Source organism: Cyclopterus lumpus, chromosome 23 (assembly GCF_009769545.1).
Source record: "Cyclopterus lumpus isolate fCycLum1 chromosome 23, fCycLum1.pri, whole genome shotgun sequence".
NCBI classification, from domain to species: Eukaryota; Metazoa; Chordata; class Actinopteri; order Perciformes; family Cyclopteridae; genus Cyclopterus; species Cyclopterus lumpus.
The window spans coordinates 15,170,409-15,187,543 of record NC_046988.1 but is presented as its reverse complement, the minus strand read 5'-3'; the positions used below and the strand labels follow the sequence as shown (position 1 = coordinate 15,187,543).

The 17,135-nt window shown below is 34.2% G+C and overlaps 3 protein-coding genes across 3 annotated transcripts in view; all 3 read right to left on the bottom strand.

Moving 5' to 3' along the window:
• Positions 1-1,622: 1,622 nt before the first annotated feature.
• echdc3 (enoyl CoA hydratase domain containing 3) lies at positions 1,623-5,271 on the bottom strand. The gene is made up of 6 exons (XM_034526242.1): positions 5,066-5,271; positions 3,845-3,966; positions 3,361-3,458; positions 3,045-3,245; positions 2,660-2,838; positions 1,623-1,924 (listed from the first exon to the last, which is right to left on the bottom strand). The coding sequence occupies exons 1-6, from the start codon at positions 5,206-5,208 to the stop codon at positions 1,771-1,773; spliced, it is 897 nt and encodes a 298-aa protein (XP_034382133.1). The 5' UTR covers positions 5,209-5,271; the 3' UTR covers positions 1,623-1,770.
• Positions 5,272-6,211: 940 nt separating this feature from the next.
• kcnj8 (potassium inwardly rectifying channel subfamily J member 8) lies at positions 6,212-12,630 on the bottom strand. The gene is made up of 6 exons (XM_034526272.1): positions 12,263-12,630; positions 11,090-11,238; positions 8,465-8,625; positions 7,862-8,001; positions 7,012-7,228; positions 6,212-6,466 (listed from the first exon to the last, which is right to left on the bottom strand). Exons 1-6 carry the CDS (start codon positions 12,628-12,630, stop codon positions 6,212-6,214), a joined length of 1,290 nt encoding a protein of 429 aa, XP_034382163.1.
• Positions 12,631-15,883: 3,253 nt separating this feature from the next.
• abcc9 (ATP-binding cassette, sub-family C (CFTR/MRP), member 9) overlaps positions 15,884-17,135 on the bottom strand; it is a 43,953-nt gene continuing 42,701 nt past the window's right edge. Inside the window, 1 exon segment of the mRNA XM_034526168.1 lies at positions 15,884-16,064. Within this exon segment, the coding sequence (XP_034382059.1) occupies positions 15,927-16,064 (138 nt within the window). The 3' untranslated portion in view covers positions 15,884-15,926.

Below are 17,135 nucleotides of genomic sequence, written 5' to 3'. Positions count from 1 at the left end.
TTCATTATGTCTTATTATTCTCAACACTGTCATATCAACTACTGTTCAGCTGCTGGCACACACACACACACACATATATGCACACACTAGATTCCCTTGTATTATTCTGCACACACACACACACACATTGCAGTTATACTGTTCCATCACATTCCCTAAGTTATCTCTGTTTTTTGTTAAACGACTAATCGCAGGCCATTCTGATACTTTGCTTAATAAAATGAGGTGGGTGAAAGTGACTCTGAGGTTTCTTTAAGAAGGTTTTTAATTAAACTCGCGTGGGGGCGTGAGGGGATAAGCCACATCATGTGTGGATATATTGTTTTAGAGAGTTTTCAAATGAGTTAAGATGCAATTCATGCAGAATCGTGGATGATACATTCAGTAAATATTCCTGTAATTCAGTGTTCAGCAGTTTATACTTAATAATGGATGCAAGAGGACCCAAAAATACCAAATATTTCCTTGTTTATTAATCATTTTGACTACTGCTTGGAAAAACTTCACTAGAATAAACTGTTGATTGGAACAAAGCCTTTCTGGAGATAATCTTATTTTTTTTGTATAAAAAACAATATACAATAATAATTGCATTTTATTTTAATCCACAGAAAATTGATTTTTTTGACAATCGGTTTATCGTCTCTTTCCAAGAAAATATATATATTTTTTTTTTTAAAAGATAAAAGGAAATGTGATAATCAGCTGTTTTTGCTTTTTATGATTAACGCAAGTGCGCCATCTTCTGGCCATTCTGTGAAACTACAACCTGTCACGTGACACACGTCCCACGTGACGTTCCTATTTCCTTATTTCCTCCTTATGGCCTCAGAGATCTCAGAATAAATGAAAACGTGAGAGAAAACACTCAATTATAAATATAACATAACAATCACATTTATTTTTCTTGATAAATTGAATTAATCTGAAGAAAATATTTAATTTTAATGTGAGGGGATGTCTTACAATTAAACTGATTTATTTTGACAATGAATGCAAAATATATAAAAACACAACTGGTAATTCGGCTAAAGATTAAATCAACCCAATAATAACCAAGTAATCATATTGATTAACATGGAAATTAGGCTTTCATTACCACGAAGGGAGCTTTCATCAGTTCACGATCTATACCAAAGAATATAACGTTAAACATTAAAACAAGACAAAATAATTCAAATACATAAATTTAAACGATAGACAACAAAAATATAAATAAACCTGATAATAAAAAATACCAAAAATATAAAATGAATTAACGTGCTCACTTCCTGTCATTTGTGTTAAGCGTTATATTGAGAAATGTATGTTTTTTATTATTATTTAGAAACACTCAAAGGCAAAGTTTTAATATCCTCAATGAGGATTATTTATTGATTAATTAATTATACCTAGATATATATATATATAGCTTTGTGTGATGGCTATTAATAAATAATCATTAATACACTTTAATCATTAAAACTTAAACAATATCATTCAAAACGTAACCTAAATAAAAAAGATTTAATTAGTTAGTTTCTGTTTGACGATGTTTAATACTGAAATGCACCGTAAGCTGTTTTCTTTTTGTTTACTCGTGCTTTTACTACCGGTTACTTTTACAATAACAACAACAAACACCAACGTGTAACCCGATTTATTGCATTTACAATTATACAAATACAGAGAGCAGCATTCTTTCAGCTTTATATACACATCTGGACTCTTCGAGGCACAAAATGGTTCATCGGCTCGTCTCCAGAGGAAGTCGCCGGTTCAAATCCTCGGTCAGTCGTGGGCCTTTTCCGCCGTGTTGCTCCACACCGGCTGGCGCTTCTCGATGAAGGCCCGGATGCCCTCCTGCCCGTCCCTCAGCGCCAGGTTGTCCACCATGACCTTGGAGGCGGTGGCGTACGCCGCGTCTCGACCTTGAGCCATTTGTCTTTTTAGGGGAGAGGCAGTAAAAAAAAAAAAAAAAACATCAGTAAAACGATTTTATTGCCTCGTTTTGTTTTGCACATACGAGGAATATGACTTCTGTGATTGGTGCGTGAATATAAACATATTGTGTAAAATACATCATTAAAAATATGAAAGGAAGAGGAAAATTAAGAAAGAAATCATATATATATATATTTAATATTTTAATAGTGGAAAATATATGTAAAATAAATAAAACTCCCCTTTGTCACAAAATGTAATCCAAAAAATTCTGAGTATATTATAATAATAATAATACTTTGAATTTCTCAAAGCTTTTCTAAAAGCGCTTGATAAACTATAATACAGTTAATATTTATATTGTATGTATTTTAAATTCTATTTATAATACAGTTAATAAATGAATTTATTGCTCAAATAAAAAAAGTCCATTTAAAAGCCGTTTCATATTTTAATAGTGGCAAATGTCTCAAATAAATAAAACTTTGTTTTGTCACAAAATGTAATCAAACATAATTCTGAGTATATTATAATACAGTTAATAAATTAATGTATTGCTCAAGTCAAGCAGCTGATTGGTTCTAATTCTCAAAAAAAAATTATACTAATATAATTCCCATTGTTTGGAAGAAATTAGAAATAAATGTGGATTTATTGATGGTTAAAAGAAAATATTAGGTTGTATTTAAAGTCATCCCAGGACTTTAGATACAGAAAATAATCTGTGACCTCTGACCTCTGGAAGGTGGCCTTGCCGAGGGCGACGACGGGCCGGCTGGCCCGACACACCCGGCGGGCGATGGCCAGCGTCTCCTCCTCCAGGCGCTCCTCCGGCACCACTCGGCTGATCAGACCGTGCAGCAAAGCATTGTGGGCCGAGATGGGAGTGCCCGTTATCAGCATCTCCATGGCGACCTGGTTAAAATAGATTAAATGTCGTATTTATTTATTGCAAATCGGTGAAAAGGCAGTTTTCCCTCATATATATATATATATATATATATATATATATATATATATATATATATATATATATATATATAAATATTTTTAGATATATATATAAATATTTTTAGATATATATATATATAAATATTTTTATTTATTAAGTTAACGCTCACCTTCCGCGGCACCGCTCTGCCGATGGCCACCGCCGGCGTCGAGCAGAACAGACCCACGTTCACACCCGGCGTGGCGAAGGTGGACGTCTCCGTCGCCACGGCGACGTCACAGCTGGCGACAAGCTGGCAACCGGCCGCCGTGGCGACGCCGTTCACCATGGCGATCACCGGAACGGGTATGTCTTGTATCAGAGTCATTACCTGAAGACGAGAGTTACACAGTGTGTGTGTGTGTGTGTGTGTGTGTGTGTGTGTGTGTTTACATAATGCCGTTTTGTCACTTAAAACCAAAATCATTTGAAACAAACAGACTCACTTCTGCACAGGTGTGAAACACCTTTGTGTGATATTCTCGGCCCTGAGCGGACGTCAGCTCCTTCAGGTCGTGTCCAGAGGAAAACACTGGACCTCTGGCTGGAAACACACACACACACACACACACACACACACACACACACACACACACACACACACACACACACACACACACACACACACACACACACACACACACACACACACACACACACACACACACACACACACACACACACACACACACACACACACACACACACACACACACACACACAGGTTAGACCATCATCTTTGTCTCTCTGTCACTCTCTCACACACAACAACAACAACAACAACAACAACAACAACAAGGTTAGACCACCATCTTGTGTCTCTCTCTCTCTCTCTCTCTCTCTCTCTCTCACACACACACACACACACACACACACGCTCTCTCTCCTACACACACACACACGCTCTCTCTCCTACACACACACACACACCTGATATGATCACCACTCTGAGGTCGTCACTGTCGACGTCGGCCATGATGTTTTCTCTGAGGGACTCCAGCATGGACAGAGACAGAGCGTTCCTCTTCTTGGGATTGTTCAATATGATCCTCCTGGAAAAAGACAAAAGACAAATATTAATATTTTACATTGTTGTTTTCATGTATTTGGGCAGTTTGTTACAGAGGTTCTCTATAAACTGGTATGACGGTAGTATCAGTGGGTCGATTTTAATATGAGGAAGAAAACAACGTAGACGTGTTTTAATGACATCAAAGGATTTAACTCACCGGAGAGGCTCCAATTATACTATATTATTAAAAAAAATTACTTCAAGTTTAAAAAGATAAATGTATTTATCAAGCAGAAAAAAACATATTTATACATTTTAGTGTCACAGTTGGTCAAGATGGAGCTAATTTAAATTATTTTACGTTGTATTTTTATAATAAATATTAATAAAACATTTTAATACATAGCTGTCAAAACTTTATATATATATATACATATATATATATATATATATATATATATACATATACATATATATACAGACATATATATACACATACATATATATATATATATACACATATATATATATATATATATATATACACACATATATATACATACATATATATATATACACATATATGTATATATATATACATACATATGTCTATGTATATATGCATATATATATATGTATACATATATATATATATATATATACATACATATGTCTATGTATATATACATACATATATATATATATACACATATATGTATACATATATATACATATATATATATACACATATATGTATACATATATATACACATATATATATATATATATACATATACATATATATATATACATATATATATATATATGTGTATATATATATATGTATATATATATATATATATATACACACACACTCTCACACTCACATATATAAACATATATACACATACTGCGGATAAATTATTAGTGGCACCTTGAGAAAGAAAGAAAACGTTAATTTAACTGTACACGGAGGTAAATATGAACTTTTTATTATTTGTAAATACATTTCTAACAGGAATAACATGCACGCGGACTTTCCCTCTGGACCTCGACAGGTGCAACGAAGTTCTGTAAGCAGCGCTTTTAAAGTGTTTTCCGGCCGTTCCGGGTCCGCGGGCCGCGCTCCGTTCCGTTACCTGATTCCGTGGCTTTGCCGTCGCACCGTCAGCGGCTCCGGTTCGGCCCGAGAGCAGAAACGAGTCGCGGCAGCAAGCGGCGTTGAAGTCCCGCTGAGCCGCAACGACGCGCCGACGGCTCCGCGAAGCAAAGCTCGAGCCATGTTTGTTTGTTTGTGTTTGTCCTCCTCGTCGCCTTACCGCTCTCACTTCCGGGTTGCGGCGATGACGTCAGAGGCACGTAAAGGCAACGTCAGGCGAAACAGAGTGCAGCGATGACAACATCCAAGTTTTCTTTTATTTGTTTTAATCGGTTTGTTAGAGGAAAAAAATATATACATTTATTTTGAGCATAACATATTATTTAAAAAAAAGTAATTAAACAAATAATTAAATTCAGCTATCTATTCAATTTTAATTAATATATTCAAAGTGAGTATACAGTAGCCCGATGTGTCCGTTAAGGATTTTTTGTATGCTATATATTTATGCTGTTTTTAAACAATAGATTTTTTACCTTGTTGTCACACACGGATATTATTTAAATATTTATTTTATTCCATGTTAATATCACTTGTGTTATAGGGTCAAAACATGACCTCATAGATATCACATGAAACTTCATCACTGACATTAAGAGGAGTTATATGAAATGTTGTTTAAATATGCAAATGAGGCGTTATAATGGGAATTAATTTAAGAGAAATCTCCAGACGCAAACATACAAAGTATTAAAATAAACACATAAATGTGTATTTTGGATGTTTTCTTTCCACGACGTGTCACGGAAGCTAAATAGATTTTAAAATCACACGAAAGAAGAAGAGTTCAGACACTGAAACCACATTCAGATGAAGCGATTTATTCTCAAACAACACAGAAGACGAAGTGAAAGACACGCGGTGCAGCCATTGGTTGCCGTTGGTTACCACTAGTTGTAGTCAAACTGTGGACTTACAGGCCCAAATGTATTTGTATTTATTGCTTTAATAAGGTAAAAAGTGACAACCGACTGGTCCGGAGACACAAACGATCAGCTGACTCTAAAACAGGAGCTAGAATACGGTCTAAACGAGGCAGAAGGAGAACGAGTCCCATCAGAGCCGGAGAAACTCCAACGCCCACAATCCTCCTTGCCTCCGGGAGGAGCAGGGGGTCGGCCTCGCGTCAGGTGACGGCGTTGGCGTTCTGGCCCCCCCCGTCGGTCGGGGTGAAGAACTGCACTTTGGGCGCGGCGAGCCCCGAGTTGTTCCTGCGCAGGCCGGCGCCGCTCGCCGCGCTCTTGCGCATGGAGTTGTTGCGCCGCATGGAGTTGCGCTTCCGCAGCGAGTTCTGGTGCGACAGCTCGCTCTTCTGCAGCGTCTGGATCAAGATGGACGGCTTCTCGTCCAGTTCCCGGGCGCTGCAGCGCGGCGTCGTCACCTGGGCGACGGGGTTTACGACAAACAACAACAAATAAATATGTTGGTTTTTTTTAATGTCCCCCCCCCGAGCAAATCGTGACCACGTGTCACATGTTGAAGCTCTTTTTACTTGTCATGCCATGTTTGTTTTTGTTTGTTTTTACTGTTTTTTTCTGTTGTTATTGCTTTTTTTTACCACGTGAAGTAACTTTCAAAGCGATATAAAATAAGAAATGTCTTAATATAACTAATATAAACATGTTTTATTATAACTAAACCCCGATCAATCATATTAAATAACAGACGAATGACATTGAAATTAAAGTTGAATAGAAACTATAGAAGAACTGAAGAATAATAACAATAAAATGTGACGCATGAAAAGGTTTAAAGAGTTAAGACGATAAAATAAAAGCTTCAATTGGTTAATTGAAAATGGGAAACTTTAAAAGTACGATTCTACGTCTTTAAATTGATTTCTAAAAAGGAGCATAAGCAACGATTGGTATATAAACAATAATAATAATAACAATAATAATAACACGGATGCTTGTGTCACTTCACCTTGACTGTGTTGCCGAACTTGGAGTAGTCCGCGGAGTACACGCCCTCCTCCTCCGTCACTATGGGAACGAAGCGGTGACCCCACTGGATCTCCTCGGAGACGTAGGAGGTCCGGGCCTGTGTGGTGATGCCGGTCGTCTCGACGACGCCCTCCAGGATGACGATGACCTCCAGGTCGCTGCACTGCAGCTCCATGGCTGACAGGTCATACAGCGGGCTGAGAGGACAATATAATCATTATTATTATTATTATTATTATTATTATTAATAAATAATTAATAAATACATAATTAATTAATTATAAATAATAATATTCATAATGGCTGACAGGTCATACAGCGGGCTGAGAGGACAATATAATAATAATAATATTAATAATATTAATAATGGCTTGACAGGTCATACAGCGGGCTGAGAGGAGGACAACATAATAATAATAATATTAATAATATTAATAATGGCTGACAGGTCATACAGCGGGCTGAGAGGAGGACAATATAATAATAATAATATTAATAATATTAATAATGGCTGACAGGTCATACAGCGGGCTGAGAGGAGGACAACATAATAATAATAATATTAATAATATTAATAATGGCTGACAGGTCATACAGCGGGCTGAGAGGAGGACAATATAATAATAATAATATTAATAATATTAATAATGGCTGACAGGTCATACAGCGGGCTGAGAGGAGGACAACATAATAATAATAATAATAATAATAATAATAATAACAATAACAATAATAATAATAAAAACAGCCGGCCGAGAGGAGGAGAGTATTCTAATAAATAATAAATAGAAATAAATAGTCAAACAGTTTAGATAATGAGCCCACAGCACCTGTGTTTGTCGATGACGTGGCAGATGATGAGCGGCGCGAGGAGGAACAGGCTGTTGCTCGCCACCGCCGTCTCCGTGGGAACGTCGATCTGATGGATGGGGATCACCTCGCCCTCGGGCGTGGTCGTCTTCCTCACCACCTGCACACGTCGTGATTAATTATCATTTGCATCTAATTTCTGCCTCTAATTTTACCTCTTTAAACTCAGAGATTATCCAAGTTTTTTCTTCTTAAATTTACAATTTAAATCTAATAAATCTACCTTTTTAATCTCAGAGAATATCCAAGTTTTTTCTTCTTAAATTTACAATTTAAATCTAATAAATCTACCTCTTTAAACTCAGAGATTATCCAAGTTTTTTTTCTTAAATTTACAATTTAAATCTAATAAATCTACCTTTTTAATCTCAGAGAATATCCAAGTTTTTTCTTCTTAAATTTACAATTTAAATCTAATAAATCTACCTCTTTAATCTCAGAGAATATCCAAATTTCTTCTGGTTAGTTTACGACTTTAATCCGGTACATTTGGAGTTCTCTCTCTGGATATTACCCTCTTCCTGGGCTTCATATATTAATAAATAACCAGGAAGCATCAGAACCTGAAGCCGGACGGTGGCCCCGATGATCATGCTCTTCCTGAGGTCCCCGATCCGGATCATGAAGCACAAGCAGTTGTTCCTCACGGCGATGACGGCGTGACGGCTGAAGATCAACGTCTCCGCTCGCCGGTTGGACTGAGCCGTCTTCATGAATATACAACCTGAGGATAAATATATGTATAAATATACAACCTGAGGTTAAATATATGTATAAATATACAACCTGAGGTTAAATATATGTATAAAAACATATAAATATACAACCTGAGGACAAATATATGTATAAATATATATAAATATACAACCTGAGGATAAATATATGTATAAATACATATAAATATACAACCTGAGGACAAATATATGTATAAATATACAACCTGAGGTTAAATATATTTATAAAAACATATAAATATACAACCTGAGGACAAATATATGTATAAATATATATAAATATACAACCTGAGGATAAATATATGTATAAATACATATAAATATACAACCTGAGGACAAATATATGTATAAATATACAACCTGAGGATAAATATATGTATAAATACATATAAATATACAACCTGAGGACAAATATATGTATAAATATACAACCTGAGGATAAATATATGTATACATACATATAAATATACAACCTGAGGACAAATATATGTATAAATATATATAAATATACAACCTGAGGACAAATATATGTATAAATATATATAAATATACAACCTGAGGATAAATATATGTATAAATATATATAAATATACAACCTGAGGATAAATATATGTATAAATATATATATAAATATACAACCTGAGGATAAATATAAGTATAAATATATATAAATATACAACCTGAGGACAAATATATGTATAAATATATATAAATATACAACCTAAGGACAAATATATGTATAAATATACAACCTGAGGATAAATATATGTATAAATATATATAAATATACAACCTGAGGATAAATATATGTATAAATATATATAAATATACAACCTGAGGATAAATATATGTATAAATATATATAAATATACAACCTGAGGACAAATATATGTATAAATATACAACCTGAGGATAAATATATGTATAAATACATATAAATATACAACCTGAGGACAAATATATGTATAAATATACAACCTGAGGATAAATATATGTATAAATACATATAAATATACAACCTGAGGACAAATATATGTATAAATATATATAAATATACAACCTGAGGATAAATATATGTATAAATACATATAAATATACAACCTGAGGACAAATATATGTATAAATATATATAAATATACAACCTGAGGACAAATATATGTATAAATATATATAAATATACAACCTGAGGATAAATATATGTATATATATAAATATACAACCTGAGGATAAATATATGTATAAATATATATATAAATATACAACCTGAGGATAAATATAAGTATAAATATATATAAATATACAACCTGAGGACAAATATATGTATAAATATATATAAATATACAACCTGAGGACAAATATATGTATAAATATACAACCTGAGGATAAATATATGTATAAATATATATAAATATACAACCTGAGGATAAATATATGTATAAATATATATAAATATACAACCTGAGGATAAATATATGTATAAATATATATAAATATACAACCTGAGGACAAATATATGTATAAATATACAACCTGAGGACAAATATATGTATAAATATATATAAATATACAACCTGAGGACAAATATATGTATAAATATATATAAATATACAACCTGAGGATAAATATATGTATAAATATATATAAATATACAACCTGAGGATAAATATATGTATAAATATATATAAATATACAACCTGAGGACAAATATATGTATAAATATACAACCTGAGGACAAATATATGTATAAATATATATAAATATACAACCTGAGGACAAATATATGTATAAATATATATAAATATACAACCTGAGGACAAATATATGTATAAATATACAACCTGAGGACAAATATATATATATATATATGTATATATATATATATATATATATATATATATATATATATATATATATATATATATATAAATATACAACCTGAGGACAAATATATATAAATATAAATATACAACCTGAGGACAAATATATATAAATATAAATATACAACCTGAAGATAAATATATATATAAATATACAACCTGAGAATATATATATATATATATATATATATATAAATATACAACCTGAGGATAAATATATATATAAATATACAACCTGAGAAAAAAAATATATATATATATACAACTTGAGGACAAATATATATAAATATAAATATACAACCTGAGGATAAATATATAAATATACAACCTGAGAATATATATATATATAAATATACAACCTGAGTCGAGGCTCAAACTGGCTGCTTTTCCTACATTAAAAACGATTTGGTTCAGCAGATATTTTTTAATATATCTTTAATGTCAGTTGATTTCTTTTTTTGTTACATTTTTTCAATTATAAACACATGTTAATGTATTGTTGCTATATTTAGTACTACAAATACATGATCCTGTATAATTGGTATAATTAGTACTTTAAGTGTACTCCAGTCCTCACCCAGCATGACGGCGTTGATGATGAGGCCGATGATGTTCTGCATGATGAGGACGGTGATGGCCGTCGGACAATGTTCGGTTATCATGCGTCCTCCGAACCCGATGGTCACCTGAACCTCGATGGAGAACAGGAAGGCCGAGATGAAGGACCTGGAGGGGGGAGAGAGAGAGAGAGAGAGAGACATTGATTTAAGACGTTAAGCTTCAGACGTCAGAAGTTTCATTCTGCAGAATAGATTCAGAGACTTTGAGGTTTATTTCTAGAAAAGAAAAGAAATCATCTAAAAAAAATCTATCTTTCTGATATGTTTCAGTCTGACCGTGACAAAACAATTACAACTTTAATCAGAGAGAATATACAAATCTACGACTTTAATCTCGTAAATTTACCCCTTAAATTTGAGAGAAGTTTTTTTTTAAGGAAATGAAAGGAAAGGAAGGAAGGAAAAATAAAGAAAGAATGGAAGGAAGGAAGAAAGGACAAGGAAAGAAGGAAGAAAGGAGTAAGAGGGAGGTACCAAACTCTTTCCCTCCTACATGTAACAATGGAGGAAGAGGAGAAGAAGAGGAGGAAGAGGAAGGTGGGAGGCTTGGTTCGATGGATAGAAAGAAGAGAAAGAAAGAAAGAAAGGAAGGAAGGAAAAGGAAAGAAGGAAGAAAGGAGTAAGAGGGAGGTACCAAACTCTTCTCCTCATACAATCTTTACTTTATTTCCCCTGAAATGAGAGGAAAGAGCTCCCTGACTTCCTGTCTTAACTTCCTCTCTTTCTCCACCCAAATGTAACAATGGAGGAAGAGGAGGGTGGGAGGCTTGGCTTGATGGATAGAAAGAGGAGAAAGAAAGAAAGGAAGGAAGGAAGGAAAAGGAAAGAAGGAAGGAAGGAAGGAGTAAGAGGGAGGTACCAAACTCTTCCCCTCCTACAATCTTTACTTTATTTCCCCAGAAATGAGAGGAAAGAGCTCCCTGACTTCCTTTCTTAACTTCCTCTCTTTCTCCACCTACATGTAACAATGGAGGAAGAGGAGAAGAAGAGGAGGAAGAGGAGGGTGGGAGGCTCGGCTTGAGTGCGCATGAGATGGATAGAAAGAAAGAAAGAAAGAAAGAAAGAAAGAGTTCCGGTGACTCCTTCCCAGTCTCATCAAACACGCATCATCCAACACCACGAGCTCCTACTTGACGTTGGTGACGCAGAAGGTCTTGTTGCTCCACGCCTGGTCCGGGTCCAGGTCTCTGGAGTCCAGGTCTCCGTGCGCGAAGGCCACCAGCCACCAGCTCATGGCGAACAGCAGCCAACTGCTGACGAAGGTGGTGGTGAAGATGACCAGCGTGAAGCGCCACTTGAGGTCCACCAGCGTGGTGAACACGTCCTGCAGGAAGCGGCCCTGCTCGCGGATGTTCTTGTGCGCCAGGTTGCACGAGCCGTTCTTGGCGATGAAGCGCGCCTTGTTCACGCGGTCCCGGAACACCGGCTTGCGGGGCAACCGGGAGGCGAGGCCGGGGAGACCGAACTCCTCCGGGATGATGCTCTTCCTGGCCAACATCTGGCGAAGAGAGAAAAGAAAAGAAAAGAAAAAGTAGAACTGACGCGTCGAACTTCCTTTTGGGTCCTTTCAGTGCGTCTTTGCGCGCGGATGAAACATGTCCACGTGCACGTGGAGAGGGGGGGGGGGGGGGGGCGGTCAAAGACGCACGCACTCGTTCCCGTCTGAGGACATTTGGAGGATGTAGCGGAGCTGCGAGGTCTGGGACAGTCTCCTCTCCTCCTGTTGACGTAGTCCCGACGTCCAGAGTCCAGACCCGCTCCGACGGGGGGCTGCTGCCTTCAGAGGGCCGTTCAGGGACCGTCGGAAAACACGACGTTTAGAGTCAAACGCACCGAATCGTGTCAAATCAATGCGCGTAACATTTCTGCTGTTAAATAAAGTTTCCTGAGCTCAAACATTCATTAAGCTCCTTAATTATTAATATCAGATGATCAAATTAAGTTATTTTTAGACTTAAATGGAGTATTTTCACCCACATAGCCACATTAAACTTAACTCAAAGTGTTTTTTTAATGTGTACAAATAAAAGTATTCTGTAAATGAACTTTTGATCACTGTTATGTTGTATTATTATAGTTTAATGGGCTATTCTGTGTCTAATTGTGATATTAATGTAGGTTGTAAATTGGACTTTTTGGTCTTACAGGATACAACATCTTTGTATTGCCTGTGAAATATGAATTAATAGCTACAATTTTACATTTCTCCTTTTTAATTTGCAGGTAACTTTTTTTTATTTTTTACGTGATTATAAGTCAGTGTTTCTATTTTACAATAAAATAAAAAGACTAATGCAGACAAATGTATAAATTAGACAAGATATAGAAATAATCTCACGGGCAAGCTAAGTGTTAATTATAATGTTGTTAATAAATATATCAATATAGATCAAAAAAGACCAAACATGTTACTTTTTAATGAAAAGCAGTTTAAAAGTCATTGAGTTAGAAAAATAAATATAAATACGTAAACAAATCCTTAAAAAAAACTAATGTTGCTTTGTGAGATATTTCATGACATAAACTGGAGTTAATATATTTAATAATTCTGGTTTTAATTCCTAAATTATTATCTAGAAATGTGAACCTCGGCCACCAGGCGGCGCCCTTGAGCAACACATTGTATATTAGTCGGTGAGGTTTATTGAGAGAGAAAGAAAAAGGCTCATTTCACTCAAAAAACATTTTATTTGTCATTTCAAGAGTACAAAAAAAAAAATCAGACACACATAATAATAATTTGTGTTAAATGTTTAAAAAGTCTTGGATATACAGAATGTACACTAACAAACATTAAGAATACAAAACAAATCAAACGGTGTTTAAGTTGCATTTAATTGTTCTTTCATGAGAGCAGTCTGACAATGTGTGTGTGTGTGTGTGTGTGTGTGTGTGTGTGTGTGTGTGTGTGTGTTACATACATTTAACAGTCAATGTCAAGGAACATTAAGTAAAAGACGTTAAAATAACAAACGTGAACTTTTCTTTTCATTCAACGAGTTCAATCCGAGTTCTCCAAACACGGAATAAAAGTAAAATAACCTTCAATCTGTTGCGTTTCAGGTTCAGACGCACACACACACACACACACATTCTAAAAGTCATTTAAAGATCTCCTCTAAAAGCTACGTGAGTATAATCAACTATAATAAAACAAAAGGGACAACAGCGCCGCCACATGGAGACGAGTGGAAACGCATCGAGAGCTCCAAACAACCGGCGGAAGATTGAAACCTTAAGAACCTTTTTAGTTTAATTTAAACGTTTGTTTAATGCGGCGCAGAAAGCAGTGAATTAATATCTTCATATAAACATTAACCGGGAGTATAAATATGGAAAAGTTCGGAACATTAACTGCATTAGTTTTCACGCTTTTGGACCAAATTAAAGCGAATATCGTCTGTTAATCTGTTAAAACTTTAGCCAGGCTAGCAGTTTCCACCCAGATCTAGTCTTTGTGCTAAGCTAAGCTAACGAGCTGCTGGCGGTAGCTTCCTGTTACATGACACGCTGTTGATGGTTTGCATAGACCAATCACAGCACTCGGTTGTGCGGTACAGTGAAAGTTCATTGGAGTCAAAAGTTTAATTAAAAGCTAAAAGCCTTTTTTAAAGGCTAAACACCTTTAAAAGCCTTTTTTAAGCTAATATGTTTAGGTTGTACTTGTTCCTAAAGTTAATAAAGTACAAAACATTATAATAATAATAATAATAATAAACTACGACGACGTGTTAAAGCCCTTTTAGTTAAAAATACATCAATTAAAAAAACTGGAAGAGGGGGAAAATATTCATAAAATCACATATTTACAAAGAAACCTCCGTTACACAACAATACTTGTTGGAGGCTAAATTTGTGATAATAATTGTATTTATTTCTCGCCTCTCCCGGCTCAGTAATGTGTTATATTTATAATTCTGGACCTAAAATGGCCCGAATAAACATCACGCCAGAGCGCTGGAGGTCGTTTCAAGGACGAAGAAGACGTTTTGAGGTCTGGCGTTTTCTCAGAAACATCAGTAAATCCTCGATTGTGGATTTTCTTCGTCGCTCTCGTTCCAGAAGTTTTGGCTCGTTGACGTCGCGCTGAACTTCTGACGTGAGAAGACGTAGAAAGAGTCAGTTCACTTGTAAACAAGTGTTAAAAAGTGTCTAAAATATGAGATAACGGATTAAAAACTGTGCGACTGCATTCAGTTAAAAAATGATTATAAATACAAGTTCCTTCCGTTGTTATCGTTGCATATTAATACAAATGTGAAGATCCACAACGTTTTAAAATGCAATAAATATTTTAAACAAGATAATTAAAGACGTTATAAGTGTAAAAGGTTTCAGAACGATCCCTAAAAAGGAGCTAAAAGCTCGATCTAAAGACTATTTAATAAAAAAAAACTGTTTCTGCACTCAGTTTAAACACCTGAAATAAAAACTAGTCGTATTTTTAATTCAAACTGGTTGCTTAAAAGTCAGTGATCAACCTTCTTGATATGTGTATTTTGCTCATTTCCAATATGGATAATCTGATTGATGAACTAGGAGAAATGATATTTGGTGTTTCTCCAAAAGAAAGAAAGAAGGCAGCATTTCATTGGCTGAATGATTCAAGTTCAAGCTTTCAAATATCTATCAGCTGGTGATTGATAATGTTTTCCGTTGAATTGACACGTGATTGGCTTCACTGGAGCGAGAAGAAGAAGAAGAAGAAGAAGAAGAAGAAGAAGAAGAAGAAGAAGAAGAGAGAGAAGAAGAAGAAGAAGAAGAAGAAGAAGAAGAAGAAGAGAGAGAAGCCGTCTACATGTCGGCCCTGACGAAGGAAGCGAACATCCCGTCTTCCTGCTCCAGGAGGGTCTCGGGTTTGTCGTACTCCAGAATGTTCCCTCGCTTCATCACGATGACCAGATCGGCCGTCAGGATGGTGTGAACGCGGTGCTGCGGACGGAGAACAGGGACGATTATGGTATGGAACAGAGGAAATAAAATAACTATATACGGCCATATGAATGCCTGGTAAATATACATTTATATATATATATATATAAATGTATATATATATAAATATAAATATATATATTTATATATAAATACATATATAAATGTATATATATATTATATATATAAATATATATATACATGTATATATATATAAATGTATATATATATATATAAATATATATATTTATGTATAAATACATATATATATTATATATATATATTATATATATAAATATATATATACATGTATATATATAAATGTATATATATATAAATATAAATATATATATTCATATATAAATACATATATAAATGTATATATATATATTATATATATAAATATATGTATAAATGTATATATATATTATATATACATTTATATATATATAAATGTGTATAAATATAAATGTATATATATATAAATATATATATTTATATATAAATACATATATAAATGTATATATATATTATATATATAAATATATATATATAAATGTATATATATATTATATATACATTTATATATATATAAATGTGTATAAATATAAATGTATATATTATATATAAATATATATATATAAATATATTTAAACATATATAAATATATATATATAAATGTATATATATGTACATTTATATATATATTTATTTTCCTCACACGTGTAACTGCCCAACTGGGAGGATATTTCAGGTCTGAACCTCGCGGTAATAAAGCCGTAATAAAGTTGTAACTAGCGCTCTTGTATCACCTGAAGGCGTTTTTAAAAAATCTTAACGACACTGTGAATGATGTCACGACACACGTAGAAGAAAAAGAGCATGCGGTAGTTTTTAAAACTTTGATACCAACCAGGCAGTCGGTGGCTGCGAGCCGTCGGCAGAACCAGACTCCAAGAAAAAAAAAAACACAAAAAAAAAAAACCAAGAGACAGGAAGGAAGGAAAAATGGAAGAGGACGGAAACCCCAGAGTCAAAGTGGTCTGTGCTGATCCGGGTCTACTTGTGAGT

Excerpts from the sequence above, each read along its gene's own strand:
- echdc3 (XM_034526242.1), bottom strand. The coding sequence starts at position 5,208 with ATGGCTCGAGCTTTGCTTCGCGGAGCCGTCGGCGCGTCGTTGCGGCTC. Across the intron at positions 3,459-3,844 it reads CAGAGTGGTGATCATATCAG|CCAGAGGTCCAGTGTTTTCC; the intron begins GTGTGTGTGTGT and ends GTGTGTTTCCAG. Across the intron at positions 2,839-3,044 it reads GCAGAGCGGTGCCGCGGAAG|GTCGCCATGGAGATGCTGAT; the intron begins GTGAGCGTTAAC and ends TATTTTAACCAG.
- kcnj8 (XM_034526272.1), bottom strand. The coding sequence starts at position 12,630 with ATGTTGGCCAGGAAGAGCATCATCCCGGAGGAGTTCGGTCTCCCCGGC. Across the intron at positions 8,002-8,464 it reads GGGCCACCGTCCGGCTTCAG|GTGGTGAGGAAGACGACCAC; the intron begins GTTCTGATGCTT and ends CGACGTGTGCAG. Across the intron at positions 6,467-7,011 it reads AGTTCGGCAACACAGTCAAG|GTGACGACGCCGCGCTGCAG; the intron begins GTGAAGTGACAC and ends CCCGTCGCCCAG.